This window comes from Mustela erminea, chromosome 11 (assembly GCF_009829155.1).
Source record: "Mustela erminea isolate mMusErm1 chromosome 11, mMusErm1.Pri, whole genome shotgun sequence".
NCBI lineage: Eukaryota > Metazoa > Chordata > Mammalia > Carnivora > Mustelidae > Mustela > Mustela erminea.
In genome coordinates, this window is record NC_045624.1 from 13,963,598 (window position 1) to 13,983,336 (window position 19,739).

Below are 19,739 nucleotides of genomic sequence, written 5' to 3' on the forward strand. Positions count from 1 at the left end.
AAATTGATCATTTGTGGTTCCCCAGATTTGCAGCTTATCCCCATGCCCCATTCTTTTCACACACAATTTTCCCTGTGATATCCCGGTCTCCATCTTGTTGGGAAACCTCGTTCTGAAATTGGGTCACCTGTCCGCTCTTCTCTGGACCCTTCTCAGACCCCTTCTTGCGACATCTAGAGTGCCTGGTCCACTCTTTCATTTATTTACATCTCATTCTGTTTTATTTATCGATAGGCTCCTTACTGCTATGGATTCTTTGAGGATAAAGCTTTATTCTTATTTTTCCCTTGCATCCCTGAGAGGCCAGCAGAGCTCCCCCTACATAGGAGTAAATGGGGGGATGGTTCGGAATCTGCCTTTCTCGTTCTGGGGAGTCACTTGGTATGCTCCTGACTTCCCAGTTCCTGCGACTGGCCCATTTGAAGCCAGGCTTGAAACCTCAGAGCCTTGTGTCCCTTTATCCTGCATTCCAAAAGCCACCATGGTCCCCGTTCCTTCCAAAACCTCACAGGTCTTCCTATTTCTCTCCCACCGTGATGGAAGCAGCGTCCGCATGGAGGGCCGTTCTACTGGCTTCTTCACCAGTGTGTGTCCCTTTGTGGCTGGCGCTGGTGATCTCAGTTACGGCTATGCACTGTCACCTGAGCGCCAGAGGGCGGGAGGAAGTTGGCGCTGAATGCGCAGAACTCTTAGATCACCCCCCCCCCCACTGCCGCCCAATGGCTTTGCCCAATGATTTCACTTGAATCAGAGGTTCCATGACATGGTAACACTGAGACGAGTGGCTCAGATCCCCCTTTAGGGGAGGACTTAGCCCGCCATTGACAGTGTAGTCAGCAGAGAGCCTCCACTCTAACTCCTGGGTCTTGGGCGACATGGACCAGGCTGCGGCTCCATCTTTGTCCCCCGGTCCAGATGGTCAACTTCTCGTGCTCCAACCGTTCCCACCTCAAAGTCTTTCTCTAACTGTTCTTATGAGGGGAAACTCTTTTTCTTCTTCCTCCTCATCTCTCTGTTATCATCCCTCAAGATCAAACTCAAGGACTGCCTCCTCCTGGAAGCCCTCTCTGCCTTCCCTGGCCCATGAGCCTACCCAGTTCATGGCTTCAGGCTGTCTGCTTAATCATGTATTCAGCCATTTACTCCCTGCCATTCTGTACAACTTGGCCTAGGTCTGTGTTTTTCTTCTAAATTAGATGCCAAATTTCTTCAGGAAACAAGAAATGAGTGAGAGTTTTTTTGGTTTTTGTTTGTTTGTTTGTTTTTGTTTTTGTTTTTTTCTTGTGGAAGGGCGGGATAATCTCCCCACTGCCGTCAGCTCAGTGCTACCCGCATAACCGAGCCTAAAACATCTGCTGAGTGGACGATGCCAGGGCTGAAGCCAGCAGTGAATTCTTCCAGCCATGGGGGAAACTGTCCCCTCTGTCTCTCTGCCATTAGAAGAAATGGACCCAGACCCCGAAAAGAGTGTGGAAAAGGTCATAAGGAACAGAGAGAAGGGCACGCTGCTCCCAGGACGAGCTGAGAAGTGATGGCTGAAAGGGTGTTGCGTATGGAGTTAGAATGTTGTGACTCTAGGCTGGTCCCTTGAATCTTAGGGTCACAGTCCCTACACCCAGTAGATTTTCCAGGTATCAAGTGGAAAAGCAGGTCTCCCCACCCTTCCTTACGGACCTTCTTGGCTCCTGCCAGGAGTACGCGTCGTAGGTCCTACTGTGGGTTCCTAGTAGTGACAGTAGGGGGTGAAGGAGGGCTTGGCAGAGTTCACACAAGCCGCCTTGGAAGAGGCTGGAGAACCACAGCGACCCCAGGGGAGTCCATGAGAGCCAGGCCCGCCTGTGACCCTCCCCGCCTGCAGACCATCTCCCGCTGGTCCCTCACCCAAGCAGGCTCAGCCACACCCATGGAAAACAGGCCAATGCCTGCTCCTGAGGGGCCCAGGTCCACAGCCCTGGTGCGGTGTCTGGGTGACGGCAGCGTCCTACCAGGAGGCCTCACGCTGCAGAGGAACAACCCCAGGCTGGCAGCCAGGAGATGCGGGTTCAAGCTTTCCTCTACTTTCCTGAGTCTCTGGCTCTCGGGCAGGAAGTTAGCCTCTCCCCTGACCCTCAGCTTCTTCATCTGTAAGATGAAGTGGCCCTTCCAGTCCTGGTGAGCTGTGACTCTGTCAAGCTACCGTCACGCTTCCTCCAGAACAGAGCTATGGCAGAAAAAGGGAACTGCTGGGCAGCAGGGTTGGGGGGGGCGGTTAGTTATCTGAAACAAACCTACAACAATAAACCTCTCTACTCTATTGAATATACCCGCCCATTTAATTTATTCAGTTAATAAAACTTATTCCCCAGAGGGGGACAGGCAGAGGTAAGCCACAAACCAGTCTGCCTGTGCGAGCATGGGTATATACGTCTCGCTCATAACAATAAAAAAAAAAGAGTAATTAAGAGACGTATTGAAGTGTACAGAAATCCTGAAGGACACCGAAGAGTCCAATTGGAGTTACTGTCCTTGGTGCAAATTTAATTCAACAGGGAATAGATAAATAAAAATAAAGAAAAAACAAATTCAGAACAGATGTTAGGCAAGCAATTTTTTTCACAGTAAGAATCATAAACGTGAAGAACAGCCTATAAGGCAAAGTTGTTGATGCAAACAGCATCAAGCTACTAAATAAATAGTTAGATGGCACTGCAGGGACAAAGAAACATTAAAATAGTCATTTGGCTGTCCCTGAATATTTGCGCCCACACAGTGATGCCCAGGCATGTCGGTTCCCGGGCACAGGAGGGGGCTGTGTGTGTGTGTGTGTGTGTGTGTGTGCGCGCGCGCATGCATTCTGGTGGGTGTAGAGAGGACGTGCAAGGCATATATTGGTGCGAGACTCTAGCAAAATCTCCTCTCCCCGGCTGCCATGTGGGCGCAGAATATGAATAGTGAGGCTCCGCAAATGCTGGAGAGTCGGTTCTAAAGAAGACAGTGGGGCCGGGGAGGAGCCCCAGTGCTGGGATGGCGCACCCGCAGTCCTGGGCAGGCAAAGATCAGAGAGTTCAGTGGCAGAAGAATTTCAGGCACAGTGAGGGAGAGATGGGGGCAGGCCCGGATCACAGTGTTTTTAGAGAGACAAGGAAGCTCCAAGATGATCTTTCTAGCCCAAACTCCCCTCCCCCATTGCATAGCTGGAGGAAAATGAAGGACCCAAGAGGAGAGATGACCCGTGGGCACCACCTGGACACTTGTCACGGCCAGGAGGAGGGGAGGGTCAGGAATTCCCTGGGAGCCACAAAAGGCCAGAGACACTGCTGCCTGACTTTCCTGAGGACCTGTAGCAGGGGGACGGAAGCTTGCCCCAGCCCCGGCTAGGGACGGCTCCTGGAGCTGGCGCTCTCCCTGGGGGCACCTGCTGGTGTAAGACCTTTCAGAGACTGACCTGAGGAGCGGACGGATCATCACCGCTCCCAGGGCAGGCTGCACTCACGGTTCCTTCGATTTTCATGGCAGACGTGGGAGGTAGCAGGCACGTGCATGTCTTTTTTTTTTTTTGAAGGTTGGGGACAATGGTTCAGTCACTTGTTCTAGTCCCACGGCTGCAAACAGCCAAGCTAAGACCAGAACCCAGATCTGGCTGGCAATCCAGTGCTCTTTTGGGCACCGTAGGCAGACCCCCAAGGGTTAGGCTAGGGGAGAGGGTGCCCCTTGGGAGGGGAACATGGGTTAGTAGCCCCCAAAGAACCTGATGCATGACCAGAGTGAGGGGAGCCCCGCTCTTGTGTCATGAGAGCGGCGCCCCTCCCTCATCTGTTTATTCCGCGGATCCCAGGCCGGACTGGCGCGTGTGAATCACTTCTGTGCTTCCGCGGGCTCGCTACTGAACTGACGGCCATGGTCACTGATGGAGAAAGGTTATAGACCGTTGGCCCCAAACCTTGATTTAATATGAGAACCTTTCCCCAAGTTCCTTTCGTTATATACCAAGGAAATAATACTAATTATCCCAATCAGCAAAATCACAAGACCTTCCTGTTGAGGTTTTATCCCAAAAGGTACATGCTGGTCACTCAGCAGATGCTTCCTGAGCCCTGTTTACATGTCGGGCACCGTCGTGGGCTCTGGGAATAGCCCCTCACGGGAGACAGACTGCGCATCCGCACAAAGCGTGCATTCTGAGAGCTGCGTGGGAAACAAGTAATGAAGTGGCTTGTCATTGGGTCCAATGTCCTAAGATGGGAGTGTTGGGAACATCCGAGGAACAACACTAGGGGACCGTGGAACAGAAAGGGCTTGGAACTAGGAGAACCAGGGACGTCTGGCTGACTCATTTCGTGGAGCACGCTGCTCTTAATCTCAGGGTTCTGAGTTCAAGCCCCATGTTGGGCAGGGAGCCTACTTAAAATTAAAAAAAAAAAAAAAAGGAGAACCTGCACAGCCCTGCATTCAGCTCTTGCTAACCATGTACTATTTTTGTCCTGTGTTTCCATATAAGTGGAGGATAATGAAATCAGCTCAACCAAAACCCCCAGGGTTGTTGGGGTGGTCACAGGGGATACTATCCTAAAGGGACAAGACTCAAGTAGAAGACCAGAAAACAGTTACCAACTGGTACTTACTCCGTAAGCAGCCCCAGGGAACAAAGGTACATGTCTCTTACAGTCATGAAAGCAAGATACATGCCCGTAGCCTGCGCACACAAGTCCATAAAGCATAAAAGGAGGTCCATGGGAGCGCTGTTTGCTGGAGGCCATGACGTGTCTCCCTACCCCCCCCACACACACACTGAGGAGTGGGGACAGGGATGGGCAGGAAGAGTGGAGCCCCACTCTCTGTGGGAGCCCCGTGACGTGAGGGTCCCGAAAGCAGAGCGCTCAGTGAAAAAATCAAAGCAGGGAACGAGGACAAAGCCATTGGGATAAGCGAAGGATAATACACACGAATACACAGTTTGCAGGAACGCGTGCCCGAACAATGCAAGTTAAGGACAATGGAATGGTTGTCTGCTGGGGAGAGAACGGTACGAGGATACAAGGGAATAAATACACATGCAGAACACGTGGCAGCGTGTTCCCTATTTTCCACGGCATCTCAGAATGAACACACACGCACAGAGAGACAGAGACAGAGATGGAGACAGAGACAGAGACAGACAGAGGGAGAACATGAAATGGCGGTCATTAGTAATTACGGGTCGCAACACTGATAATCCACCGTGGGGAAGTGAGCAGCTCTCACCGATGGCTGTGTTTCCTGGGGAATACGTTGGGAGTAAAATGCTATTTGTTAGATCACTGTTTTCTCTCAGAGCCTGCTCTCTATATTCTAGTCCCAAGAGACATTCTGGAAAACAAACAAAAAAGGTTCTGTGGTCAAATAAACCCTCCGTGCTAAGCGTCTCCCTTGGAGGTGTTCCAGCACGTCAGTACGGGAAGGGTTGGGAGAAGCCCCACGATCAAGAGACCTGTGTTCCTTTGACTAACCCAGTGTTTCTCACATTTGACCAGGGGGGAACGCCCCCTTTTTTATTTTCCATGTAATGATTATTATTGTCCGTGGAAATGGTCCAAAGGACACTCTGTGGGAAACAGCACGTTAGATTGTTGAAGGATGTCGAAGGCTGAGACTCCAGAAGGCCAGAGACTCGAGATTGCAAGCACACTCTGGGACTCACACCTCCCATCTCCTTCCTAATGCGGCTCCGTGCCTGGGGTGCTTTGTCCTGAAGTCACCGGGGATTCCGTATCTCATCCGTAGCTCCCACTGATCGCAGCAGAGATGGATCTGCCTTTCCCTCTGCCTTGCTCCCCTCCTCAGGATGGGGGGAAGGACCTTTTTGTCTCCAGAACTCCAAGCCCACATTCAGGGATGAATGTCAAGTCGTGTCTTATTCCTTAGAATGGACCAGTCCGTCGTTCACTTCTGCTGCGACAGGATGTTTCCTGGATAAAGTTCTCCCTCGCGTTTAGACCTTGTATTTCTGATGAGCCAAATCACTGTCATCACTCACTCGGGCGATTAGAAGGATTGTTTGTTTGTTTATAAATTCCATCCCTTTCCTCTCCCACCATGACCCCGGGCACCTGCTTCCTTCCAGGAACCCACTTCCTTAGCACCGTGGCTTTGGTCTGTCTCCTCTCCCGCACTGCCACGGTCATGCTCTCTGTCACTGTCCCAAAGATCACATTGGCCTAGCACACCCTTGGCCTGTACTCACTCCCTTTCTCCATCCCAGCCAAAACCCCATAACTTCCTCCCGAGCTTATGCACCCGGGCACACCATCTCTCCTTCACGGGACCCGATGTGAAGGCCTTCGGCCCCTCTCAGTGAGCGAGGTCGCGAGGACCGAGGGGGACTTCCACGTGCCTCCTCCTGCAAATCGTCACAAAGCAAGGCCATGATCTTGAAAAGTTCCTTGAGGTGGGAAGTCCAGATAGGGAAGGGCCAGTGCCCAGGAGAGGAGACGTGGCCTCGTGAACAAGCGAGTGGACATAGACAGGAGTCCCAGACACTGAGGACTAAATTTATGTGAGACACAAAGGCTACAGTGACCTGGCGAGAAGGAGGAAGCTTGGAGGGGCTGAAAGCAGAACCGAAAAGTAAACACATAAATTGTGAAGGGTTTGGCAGAGAGTGAGATAAGAAGAGAAGGGGCTCCGGGAGGGGGACTACTGGGAATTTATTAAAACGAACTAAATTGATGGTGCAGCTCAGGCATTTGTTGATAACAGGGCTAGTCTGGTAAAGAATGTGCCCGCTGGCTTATAGTCAACAGGAAGCTGGGGCAAGATGACTGGGGCCACGCATTCCAGTTAGAAATGTGTGGCTCACACTGACCAGTTGGGTTCCAGAGCACATGGGGAAGTTTACATTTCTCCTGGAGTTCACTCTCAAGGTTGGGAGGCAAAAAGTAATGGCCACATAGCCATGGTCAAAGGGAATAGTAAAGCATTGTTACAGAATGTTGCCCACATGTAAAATGGTGCAGTCAGTATGGAAAACAGTAGGGCATCGCCTCAAAAATGAAAAAGAGAATTACCACATGATCCAGTGTTTCTGCTTTTGGATCTCTCCATGCGAGAATTGGAAGTGAGATCTCGAAGAGCTGCTCGCACACCCACGTTCATAGCCACGCAGTGCACAATAGCCCAAAAGTGGGAACAGCCCAAGGGTCCACAGACAGATGAATGGATAAACAAAACATGGTTTATACTTAAAATATCATTCAGCCCTAAAAAGAAAGGAAATTCTGACACCTGCTACAACGTGGGGGGACCCTGAGGCCATTATGCTCAGTGAAATTAGTCCGTCACAAAAGGACAACTGTGGTATCATTCTGCTTCTTTGAAGTTCCTGGAGCAGTTGAAATCATAAAGCCAGAAAGTAGAATGGTGGTTGCCAGAGGCTACAGGAAGGAGGTCGGGGGAGGCTTTGTTTCATGGGTACAAAGTTTGTTTTCTTTCCGGAGGAGAAGCTCCTGGAGATGGGTGGTGGGATGGTACCCAGCAGTCTCAATGTACTTAATGCCCCAGAACTGCACACTTAAAAAGGATTAAGATGGTAAATTTGACATTGTATTTTACCACAAAAGAAGAGCCCTTCAGCCAAATGTCCTCCATGCACGCCGCCCTCAACACCTCGGTCAGACCAGGAATCGGGGACCCACTAATCCCACAGCCACGCGATGTGGAGGCACGAAAGCCCATTCCATCTACTATGATGAAATCTTAATTCAGTGGGTGTCGGTTGTGGGGTCTCGGACAGCCTATTGTTCGTTAACAAGTATAGATATTGGGATGGGCAGGACTCAGGTTGTTAAGTGTCCATTCAGGAAACAACATCCTAGTGGGATCCTGGGCTAAGGAGGACAAAGAACTAAAATGGTCTGAGGAACCCAAACTCTAGCAGAGACATCTAAAACTTTAGGGAAGCCGTTAAGAATCTTTAAGCTGGAGTCCTTCGGAAGGATCGAGTAGCCGCGTGAGTCACAAGGGACAAGCCGTAGTCTGGCGGTGAATCTTGAGAAGAGAACTTGGAGAGTTACAGACACGTCTCAAAGGAAAGTGGAAGGTCCACTCAACAGTGGCCTCTCTGGCGGTTCATACACAGCGAGCACTGCGTTAGCGATGGAGAAGATGGAGGAGATGACCCTGATGGGACCTGGATTTCCTTCCCAAGGGGTCCTGTTGGGAAGGGCAGTAACCTTGATCAATAACCAGATGCCCACTTCCCCTGTAGCCTGAGTAGTACCAGGAGGTGCTGGTGGGTGTTGGAGCACAACAAAAGACCACACTCACCACGTCCACCTACCACGTGGCGACGGGCCATCCACCAGCCAAAGGCCCAGGGCAGAGGTTTTAATTTCCTCTTGAAACAGGGACAAAGATAGCATCATTTGCTCACAGTGCCTCCTTAGTGGTTAATGTGGGGAGCCTGGGCAACGTGTCAGAGAGTCAGGCCTTTGTCAATACGCCAGTATACTGTGAGCCTCACTCGGAGTAGGAAATTTCATATAGTAGGTTGCAAAATTCTTACAGTCTGGGGGTGTGATGGGGGAGAAGTTGTGAGGAGCATGGTCTTGAGATACGAACAATAATCAAGGAACTTAATTTTAGTAATTAAGTTGCTATGTATGATCATGCTCCAGGCATGCAGGCATCCTAAAACCTGGCCGCCCCTTGCTAGGAATTACTTTATGTGCCCAGCGGCAGAAGTCTCCGACTTAAGACAGACCAGGAATAATTGCAATACATAGTAAATGACCCAAGCTCTAAAAGATTTAGGGGTCTTGGGGAGGAAAGGAGAATATGGTCCATTTTATTTTATTTTCTTAATAAAGACTTTATTTATTTATCTAGAGAGAGAGAAAGAGAGCATGGGAGTGGGGGAACGGGAGAAAATCTTCAAGCAATCCCTGCCGTGGGGCTCAATCCCACCACATGAGATCATGACCTGAGCCGAAACCAGGAGCTGGTCGCTTAATGGACCGTGCCACCCGGGGGCCCCATGTGGTCCATTTTATTATCTTGTAAGAGATTTTATTTATTTATTTGAGAGAGAGAGAGAGAGCACAAGCAGAAGGGAGGGGTTGAGGCAGAGAGAGAGCAGACACCCTGCTGAGCAGGGAGCCTGAGGTGGGGCTCGATCCTGGGACTCTGGAATCATGACCTGAACCTAAGGAAGATTCTTAACCGACAGAGGCACCCAGGCACCCCTAAATGGTCCATTTTAAAGATAAAATTTGGTCATTCCCAAAACCTAGTAGAATTTCAAACGTGTGAGACGATACGTGATTTGTTTGTTTGAAAGTTCTATATATCCAGAGTTAATTTGGTGTAGTCATTTAGATGCCTTTGCCTTCTGCCCTATGTAGCAAGATTCAAAACTGTTCGCCTATTTTTTTTTTTTTTAATCATTCAAGGGCTCCAGGAACTTGAAAAAAGTTTCTCTGCTCCCAAAATCGGGACAAAGAAGAACTTGAAGCTCTGTGTGAATTGGGAATTATTTGCTCCTTTGAATTTAGAAATGACTTTTTTTTTTACATCGTGAAATCAAACATAGTGTGTCATTCTTATTTTTGGACAGAATAGGGATGCTATTTGCATTCTCAATTAATTAGGGTTGAGAGCCATAAGAATTGGGTAAGCGTGTGCAATTTTTGAGAGTATCTGTGCAGAAGAGTTCTCGACAGAAGATGTCTGCTAATGCCATGTGTTATCTCGACCTGCTTCCAGATGGGAGAATGCCTTGGCAAATGCCACAGTGATTCATGACTAGGTTACATAATTCTATTTTGCATTTTGGGTTGAACAACTTGGATTTGTTGCAGGTACAATTCAATTAAATATGGAATTTATTATTTGAAAATATTAGTTGGAAATAGAGCTTTCATGCAGTTTTAATTTGAGATGTTCTACTGTTCGGGGGCACACTGGTACAGGGCTGTCACCTGAGGGATAAAGAAGTCACTGATGCCGTTATGTGGTTGTCACTGATGAAGGGTGAGCTCTCTTCCGTCTTGAACCCGCTATGCTGGTAGATTTGGGGAACGCACATGAAGGAGTGTAAAACTGAAAATCTGAGGCTGACTTTTCCTTGCCTCTGAGCCCAGCCAAGTGCTTGTCCCCCACCTGCAGTCCCAGCCCCTCCCCAGATGTGGAACAACCCCAGACATCCCGTCCTCAACCTTGATCTGCTGCCCCCAGGATGGATCTCTTGTCCCCAGCTGGCAGCAGGGACTGGGTCTGGTTTCTGCATTCTGGACCTCACATTCTGCTCCCAGTCTGAGGACTGAGCACCTGTATGTGATTTGTCCTCAGGCGTCTCCCCCGCTGATGCCCTGCTCTCCTCCCAGAGGCCCATCTCAGGACCCGGCACCCCTGTTGTTGGGGCCTCATGTCCACTGACAGGTCTTCCTGATTTCTGCTTTTCTGGATGCCTGATTCTTGTCCAACTGACCTCCTCTTTGGGCACCCTTCTCCTGGACTGTTCACAATGGCCATGTTTGCTGGAATGGGGAGCTCCCAATTTCTTAACCCTTTAAACACTGTGCTTTGCTCATTGGCTGGAACCTCCTCCATCAGCAACCCCAGCCTGGTCAGTTTTCTGTATCTGGCCACCCCAGTGAATGTCTGGGTCATTCCCTCTGCTGCCCCATCCCTTGGAAGCACACAATGATAGCCATACCTCACCGAGACAGAGTTTTCCCATGAACTACTTAGATATTGACCCTCAGTGCAAAAATAGTGCCGACAGATGTTTTAAATTGCCAGCCCATATATTCTGTTAACGCTTTTTCACTTGAAAGATTCTGGGTTAAGCCTGGGCAGTAATTGTCATAATGCCTGAACTTGTGATTTTAAAGAAGCAACAGCAAGGTATTCTTGGGCAGCAAGTGCTGAGTGAGGGGCAGGATGCCCTCCCCCCGGCCCCCGCAGAGGGACGGTTTCAGCTTATATTCTATTTCAGCCACTGATTTTGTCCAGGGGTCTCACAGTCCGAAACCACCATAAAAACAGGGGCTTATCACATTTTCAGTGATGACTGTTGGAGTCGAGCCATTGGTTTGCAGCTCCCTCATTTAGAGCTGCCAAAGATTTCAGGTATCATCTGGCCCTTTGGTTTTCGAATTGCTCATCTTGACTTACTAGTGGTTATGAAACCGATTCAGTGAGCCATGACAAGCTTGTATTTTTTGTTTTGTTTTTTGTTTTGTTTTGTTTTCCAGGAAATAATAGAATAGAATAGGTCAGTGTGGATCTTACAGTAGTAAGATGTTCTTTTGTAAGACTTTTATTTCAAGTGTGCGTGACCTGGATCACCATGCAAAATGTTATTATTCACCAAGGCTCATAATTCAAGTGTCGAAGTCACTGATAGAGTCCACATCCCTCATTTTATTTTGAGAAATCTGGGGCTTTGAGAGGGGAAGAGATTGGCTTAAAATCCATCAAGGTAACAAGGGGGCAGATAGGGGAGCTGGAGCTGGAATGTGAACCCCAGTTTTCTCCTGTAAGTTGGCATGCTCTGTTTGATGTTTTTCTACCCAAGAAAGGGGAATTCATATGGGCTCCTGATTTTTAGGAGTGTAGGTCCCAAAGACCTGGACAGTAGGAGTCATTGAACTGCACAGTAACCCCCACCGATGGGTTGTCATAGAATGAGAATGGGGGCAGGGAAGTGGTGAGAAATGGTGAGTTAAAGAAGAGACTCGAAGTCCAGAAAAAATCAGTAAACATCAGAAGGGTCTTTGGATGAAGACTAGGGAAAAAGAGTACTCTTAAGTCATAAGGAAGAATAGAAGCCTTATAGTAACACAGGTGTAACAAGAGGCTGTGATAGGGATAGGAGAGGTGAAAAGCAACCTCATTCAAGAGAAGTGGGATGCTAATAGAATCTTCCTGTCCTTTTGGGTCTAGATTGCCTATTTATCTTAGGACAACTGTTCCTTTGATAATTCTACCTATTAGGCTACATGCTTCAGTGGGTGGTAATTATCATGTGTTTTCCTGCTGACAACTTTCTTCCTTCTCTTAAAGCCCTCCTAAGAAAAAAAATTCAGCCAATTGTATTCATTTTTACAAAAAAAATGCACCCCTACCCTAAAATGCAGCACCAGGGTAATTATTCATTTAAAAATGGGCCCTTGCGGGACGCCTGGGTGGCTCAGTCGGTTGGACGACTGCCTTCTGCCCAGGTCATGATCCCGGAATCCCGGGATCGAGTCCCGCATCAGGCTCCCAGCTCCATGGGGAGTCTGCTTCTCCCTCTGACCTTCTCCTCATTCATGCTCTCTCTCACTGTCTCTCTCTCAAATAAATAAATAAAGTCTTAAAAAAAAAAAAATGGGCCCTTGCAAGTTGAGTGTTAGCAACTGATCTCTTTTGACCTGCGAGAATACAGATATTTAACTCACAGACTGATTCTCAATAATTATGGCATGCAGACCACCAGGTCTCATATTAATTTTGGTTTCAGACTCACATCACTTGAAGATGGTGATCCTAAGCTTTGTTTTCCACACTTTCTTGAAAGATTCAACTTTTACCAAGTCAGGAGACCCAAATATTGCTCCCTCCGCCCCCTATCAGTTGCCCAGGTGTGAGTCTGAACGCTTGTATTTTCTTGAACAAAGCAGCCATGGGTTCCAGCCCACGCCATACTCTGCCACGTTTTCAAGTCCCCTGTGTTCAAGCATCTTGTGTTGTCTTAGAGAACAACCAGGGGGCGCAGGGCTGTAGCAGACTGAGTCCTTCGGAGCCCTTTCATTCCCAGAGTTCTAGGTCTTTTCAGGTCGGCCAGCAAACGTCCTGCACGTTGATGACAACAGCCGTCCGCCTGCATTTAAGCCAACCCATCTCAGCGCCATCCTGCTGCCGCACGTGTCTAGCACGTGAGCTCACTGGCTTGGAGCTCTCACGTGCGGATGTTCCAGACCCTACTCTGTTCAAAGCGCTGGCTCTTCTGAAAAAACACTGAAATGACCTTCCTGTTTTCGTTGCTTTCCCATATGCATCCCAAAGTTCTCAACTTCCTCACTGCCTGGTGACAAGGTGCTGTTAGTTCATGGGCGCTGGCTAATTAAATAAAAACGGTGCTAAAAACCTCCAAGTTGGAAGCATATGAGACACCTCTACCTCCCATGGGCATGAACCTTGTGTCTGAGTGCCAGGTCTTTTCTACCAAAGCCTTATTTGTTTGCTAAATTGATTTTCTTTTTTTTCAATTTGGGGACTCAAGGATTCCTGAGAGATTGCTTCAGATTTTGAGGCTTGCAAAGATGTTCTGAGAACATTCTACTGCTGGTAGTTACCAGAAGGTACTGCATTCATGATATGCACATGAGATTATTTGGTGGAGCGCTGACATGGAATTAGGAAAGGGATTAGTGCACAGAAGTCAGAAATATGTAGATATGGGCACTAGTAAATGATAACAGTGATGTTCATTTCAGTTGGAAAAGGATGACTTTCCAGATGGAACACTACCATCTGAAAAAAGTAAGAGTGAATGCCTCCTCCTACCCTTACTCTCAAGTAGATTCTCAAGGTATTAAATACTGAAATTTTTTAGATGAAATAAAAAACACCAGAAAACTGGAAATTAAAAACATATATTTCTTGAGTAAGATCCAAAATGTAGAGACCATTAAAATTGATTGAATTCAACCATTAAAAAACCAAATGTTTTCTGATTGGAAAAAAAAAAACAATAAATGAAGTTAAACATATAGGAGAAAATATTTGCAATGTATGTTAGCTGTAAAGGGCTATTTTCTTTAATATGTGAAGAGCTTTTACAACTAATTGGGAAATTGGGAAAAGATCACTAATCCAATAGAAAAGTGGCAGAGGAGTCTTCAGAAAAAAAATGCTTTTAAACATAAAAAAAATGGATTTTAAACATATGAAAGATATCGAAGCTTGTTCATCATTAGAAAAGTGCAAATCAAAACTACCGTCAAGTGGTAAAGACTTAAAATGATGACCACCACATGTTAATGGCAATCACATGAGAGAACCAGGTGCTCTCATATACATATTTATGAGAATATATATTGATATAACTCCTAAACAGAGCCATTTAAAATAAAATTAGAAGTGTAGATAATCTTTGACCTAATAATTTGTTTTAGGAATTTATCCCACAGACATACTTACATAAGATAGCAATGATGTATATGCAAGAATATTCACTGCTATATTATTTATGAGCACAAAATATGTTCATCAATTGAAAACTTAATTTTAGAATTCAGATACATCCATACAATGGAATCCTTAAAAAACAGAATAGCAGTTATGGGGCACCTGGATGATTCAGTCATTAAATGTCTGCCTTCGGCTCAGGTCATGATCCCAGAGTCCTGGGATCGAGCCTCACATGGGGCTCGCAGCTCAGCAGGAAGCCTGCTTCTCCTTCTCCCCCTGCTTGTGTTCCTGTTCTCACGATCTCTTTCTCTGTCAAATAAATAAATAAAATCTTAAAAAAGAGAATAGCTATTAACAAGAATGAATGTACTGAAATGGGACAATTTCACAAATATCATTAATGAACAAGGCAAGATAAAGAACAGCATCTAGCATATATTATCCCTCTGACTGTTAGGAAATTGATAGCAGAGGTTTCTTCCGGGAAAGAGTGGCTAAGGGTCCAAGAAGGGTGTCAGTTTCACTTTCTGCTGAATACTTGTTTGTACTTTATGAATTGTGTACAATATGCATGCTTACCTACTTACAACATACTATTCCAGGGAGGGTATATGAGATCACTGTACAAATCTGGCTTGTTAAAGGGATATAGGAATGAGGGGGCAGTAATGAAATGGACGGGTGGAGAAGGATGGAGGCCAAGAAGCACGAGAATCAAATTCAACAAGAGGGAGTGAAGTTTATACTAGAAATCAAGGGTCAAAATAAAGTAAGGGCAAGAAGAGATAGAGACGGAGCTAAAAAGAACAGCTACAGAACTATCCCTTAAAAGACATCTAAGAGAAGGGTAAAGAAGCTTTGGATAGGAGACTTCAGGAGTCACAAATGAGCTAAACTTAGGTGCCGTAAGTACTTAAATGTAATTAATAGGAAGAGTTTAATAAAGGCTTGTCATCCCCTGGATTATAAAGCCAGTTACAAATTGGAGGGGAAAATCATCTCCATCCTGTTTCTATCCAATCACAAGTGTCTGATGGTTATGGTGATGCTGTTCTTTTAGGGTTTAGGAAGGAATATAAATCCAACTGGGGGCTCACACTCAGACCGAAGGAGCTAACCAGTAATCATTAACTGACGGCAGGTTGTCTAAAGCTGTAAAGCCTCACTTTCTTCCTATTATGTTGTCAGGGGTCCTACCGTGCAATTCAAAAGAGTTCAAACCAAGTATTGTGAATAAAAACTGGATAGGTACGCGTGCCAGTCCATCTGCTTTACATTCAAGTTCAAAGAAGGCAGAGACAACATGTGTAGTTTTATCTGCACAGCGCGTGGCAAAGCAGGCTACATAATTAGATACTTGGTAAAGACATTTTGTTCTCAGTGGTGGTGGCGGTGACAATAAACAGTGATGCTGTCAACCCTTCTTGGCAGAAAGCTTCTCGAGCAGTATCTTCCCCATAGCAGGGAGTGGGAGGGAGGATGGATAAGGAGCCGATCTCCAGTTTGGGGACCCAGACTCCGACTGAGTTGCTATGATAACAACCAGATAAAAAGCATCATGATCCCCATATTTGGCTTTCAGGTCCAGAGCAGAGAGGAGGTCCTCTCTGCGCGCGCTTCTCCCAGCACGGAGTACTGTCCCGACACCCAGCAAGGCAGTGCCTCTCTATATGGCATCAACAGTGTGGGGCTTCCCTTGTCAGATGCTGCGTCGATCTGTCATTTTAATTTTTAAGAGGACCAATCTGGGCTTGGTAATATTTTCTAAAAAAATAAAAGTAGGGGCACCTGAGTGGTTCAGTTGGTTAAGCCACTGCCTTTAGCTCAGGTAATGATCCCAGAGTACCGGGATAGAGTCCCATATCGTGCTTCCCCTGCTCTGCAGGGAGCCTGCTTCTCCCTCTCCCTCTGCCTGTCCCCCTGCTTGTGCTCACTTTCTCTGTCAAATAAAGAAATAAAATCTTTAAAAATAAATAAATAAATAAAAGTAGTGAGGGGTGCCTGGGTGGCTCCGTCGTCCACTAAGCGTCTGTCTTTGGCTTGGGATGTCATCCCAGGGTCCTGGGATTGAGCCCCACATTTCATTGGGCTCCCCGCTTGGCAGCAAGCCTGCTTCTCCCGCTCCCCCTGCCACTCCCCCTGCTTGTGCATGCGCGCGTTCTCTCCCCAAAATAATAATTAATGAATAAATAAATATCTTTTAAAAAATAAAAATGATCTAAAAATTAATATAACTTCAACTAAATCACTGTATAAAAGAAAGGCTTTTTACTGAACGTAGTTCATCCTTGACATTCCCAACTGCTTAACCAACTGAGCCACCCAGGTGTCCCTTTCATTTCTAAAGGTGAGCACACCAATTCTCATCAAGATTTCAGCGCTCAGGCCGGACTTGGCCCCATCATCATCTTGACTCCAAATCCAGGAGTGGACATGTTTAAAAAGAAGTCAGCATTTTATGGCTCACCTTTTTTTCTAAAGGAGAAAAATGTTGGCAGTTCTATAGGAAGAAATTATTTCATCCCCTTTCTTATTTTCCCTTTTCACCAGAGGTGGGAACAAAGAGTGGAGATGATACTGCAGTTTCTATCTCTACAACCTCATCAGAAATCAGTCTCTTCGATTCCCTTTTTCTTGAAATGAAAAGGATAAATGGTGTTAAGTAAGTTAGTTAAAGTTGGGCTGGTGGAGTTGATTAGACATCCTGTTGTCAAAGAGACTAATTTTCTCTCCCTCCTCCCCTCTTTCTTTTTGCCCCCCACCTCTCACACAGGCATGCACACCACACCAGCCACAAGTTAATACAGTGCCCTTTAAACTCTTCATCTGACATTTTAAAATTATTTTAAAATACCCAAGTGCTCTACTCTGAAAAATCTGTACCAGAAGAGTACTCCAGGGGATGGATTCCTAGAATTCAAACTTAGAGAGGCCTTTTCCTAAATTCTAGGGAAGCTGCTGTCATTCTGAGTCACTGCTATGTCTCAGTAATGTATGGGACGGTCTCCAAGGTCAGTGTCAAGTCAACCACAGATTGAGACTGTTGGGAAGAGAGAACTGGAATGAGAACTTTGAGAAAGGAGTAGAACAGCACAAGAGTAAGAGAAAGGTAAATGGGTTAATCCTTTGAGCCTTTATTAAGTATCTATCATACTTAAAGCAAGAAGCTATGCAAGTAAGAAAAAAGTGAAGACCAAGCTAAAAGATATCTTAGAGAATTACATAGAGTTAATTATTATTGAAAGATGTGCACCGTCTCCCTGCCCTTCCATCAGAGGAACACACCTCCCTGCCCCATCCGTGTCAGGCTTGGCCACGTGACTTGCTTTGGCCTCCCTGCGGGCAGAGTGTGCTTCCTGCCCTGACTTTGAGTGGCCATAGAACTTGGTTTGGCCAATAGGATGTTACCAGACATGATGCAGCAGAAACTTAAAATGTTCTTGTGCTCTTAGGTATGCTCTCTTGAATATGTGCCTTCACCTTGAGAAGAGCCTTTCCTGGTTTCCTTGATATTCCAAGAAGGATGAGAGATATATAGAGCAGAGTTGCCCCACTTGAGCCTAAGTGAGCTGGCTGCCCAGAGGACCAGCAGATGCACCAGCAAGCCCAGCTGAGTTGAGCCAAGGGTAGCTTAGATTAATCGATTCCAGCCACTCCTTAGACATGTGATGAATAATAATTTATTGTTTAAGTCCCTGCATTTTAGGTCAGTTTGTTCTGCAGCAGTAACAAACTAATTCAGAGAGCATCTAGTATGACAATTTATTACTTTTGCAGGATCATATAGCAAACTGAAGGGCAGTGAGAAAACTTGGCCAAAACTTTGGCCAACAACTTGGCCAAAACTTTACCCAGCCAAAACTCCCAGGTAGGGCCTTTTCCATAAAAGACAAGTCAGTCTTTTGAAAATCATCACCGGGAGAAGAAGCATCACGGATCTTATGGATAGAAGGGTTCCCAAACCACTGGACCCCATTAGCGTGTACATTAGGAACACAACAGAAGTTTACTGCACCTAACACAGTGGTCACAGACCTGGAGGTCTGGAAAAAAGCTGCTAATAATCACCCCATGGCTGAGGAGGAGCGATACAGAAACAGACTAAAAATGATTAGGACTCCAGTGTTGAAAGACGCACGTTGAGAATATGACTCAAGTCTGTCAAATCTTGAATAAAATAATTGGTCTTAACATATGTTTGTTCACCAGATTCTGGAATTTCATTTTTTTTTTTAAAGAAGGAGCATTATCTGAGACATAACAAGGGAAAATTCAAGAAAAAAAGAGGGCTCTAGTAGCAGAGAACTAGGGTGACCAGATGTCCCAGTATATCCAGGACAGTCATCATGTCCACTGTTGGCCTGGGATAATTATTAATATTGCCCCCTTTCACGGCCAGCACAGTGTACTGTATTGGATGGCAGGTTATATGGTCATGCAGCTGACAGCATGTTTTACCCACAGAATTGAACAAAATGGATCCAAGTTAGGTTTTGGTAAGTTCATGAGAAAAGACCAGTCATGGGTTCTCAAGGCAAACTAAAGTGAGGCATGGAGGGCCACTGTGTCCAATTGCAGCAGTAGTGCGAGATGGTCAAGGCACCCAGGGTCTGACCTAACTGGTCAGGGTCTTAAAGGCTGGGAAATGGTGTTCTTTCAGCCTAGCATGGGGCCCCCTTGGGCAACACTGGGGCCTCCTCCAGGAGCCTCATCTGTACAGTTATGCCCTGGCTTTGTGGGTCCTCGAAAGACCTAAACGCACGCAACATCCCCATTCTGGTTATTACTTCCTTATCAGAACATGCAGAAATCAAGATAAATGGTAGAAAAGTGGAGTTCCCTCTTACCCACACAGAGGTCCGTATAGCTTTCTGAGCTCCATCTGGCTTTCCCAGAAACCCTGCAGAAAACACATCACTATCGTAAGAATAAGATTAAACAGTATTTCAAGTATTCAAATTTATTCAGGAAAAAGTCCAGAACCATGAGAACACAATTACATAAACAATAAAAAAGAATTCAAGTTCTATTGCTTTCAAGTACTTTGAAGTATTAGAATAAACAAATAGCTTTAAAAAACGTATTGCCAAGGAAAAATCTCGGTCAACTCTGGTTTAATGGATGGAAGGAGATCATCTCTACTTAAAGTATTTGCGTGTAATTGCTGCTAAAATATTTGGAAACTGTTTGCTTTCTCAACTATGTTAACATTCCCCTCTGCAGTGTGGTTTATATTATTATTAATTTTGGCAAAGCCCCCTTTGACAGCCACTATGTGTGTCAACGCCTGCTGAATCTATCCGAATTATCACAAATTCTGAATATCATGATCCAAGTGAAATTTTTGACTAAAATCAATGGAGTCAGAACATAAGAACCTTAGAGTAGCTTCACATGGGACAAAGCATTAGACACATTTTGTCATGGGAAACAAGTATACCCGGAGACAGATGTCAGAAAATGCCACACCCACTGTGCTGCAGGGTTGGGGTCATGTAGTGGGGATGGGGTTTGTGTGCAAATATAGACGGAGGAACTGTAGGGGTGAAGGTCTGGAGATTGCTAGATCCCTGTGTCATGGGAATGCAGTATAAAGGAGACACAAC

General features: G+C 46.2%; 1 protein-coding gene and 1 long non-coding RNA gene across 5 annotated transcripts in view; one reads left to right on the plus strand and one right to left on the minus strand.

Annotated features, from left to right (window-relative positions):
- TBXAS1 (thromboxane A synthase 1) overlaps positions 1–19,739 on the minus strand; it is a 168,228-nt gene that overhangs the window by 94,026 nt on the left and 54,463 nt on the right. For all 4 annotated transcript variants that reach the window (XM_032305966.1, XM_032305967.1, XM_032305969.1 and 1 more), the window contains one exon: positions 18,981–19,033. In XM_032305966.1, coding sequence (XP_032161857.1) covers positions 18,981–19,033 — 53 coding nt within the window. The remainder of the gene's footprint in view (positions 1–18,980; positions 19,034–19,739) is intronic.
- The window catches only part of LOC116569609, a 103,990-nt gene that overhangs the window by 3,287 nt on the left and 80,964 nt on the right, over positions 1–19,739 (plus strand). The window lies entirely within an intron of this gene.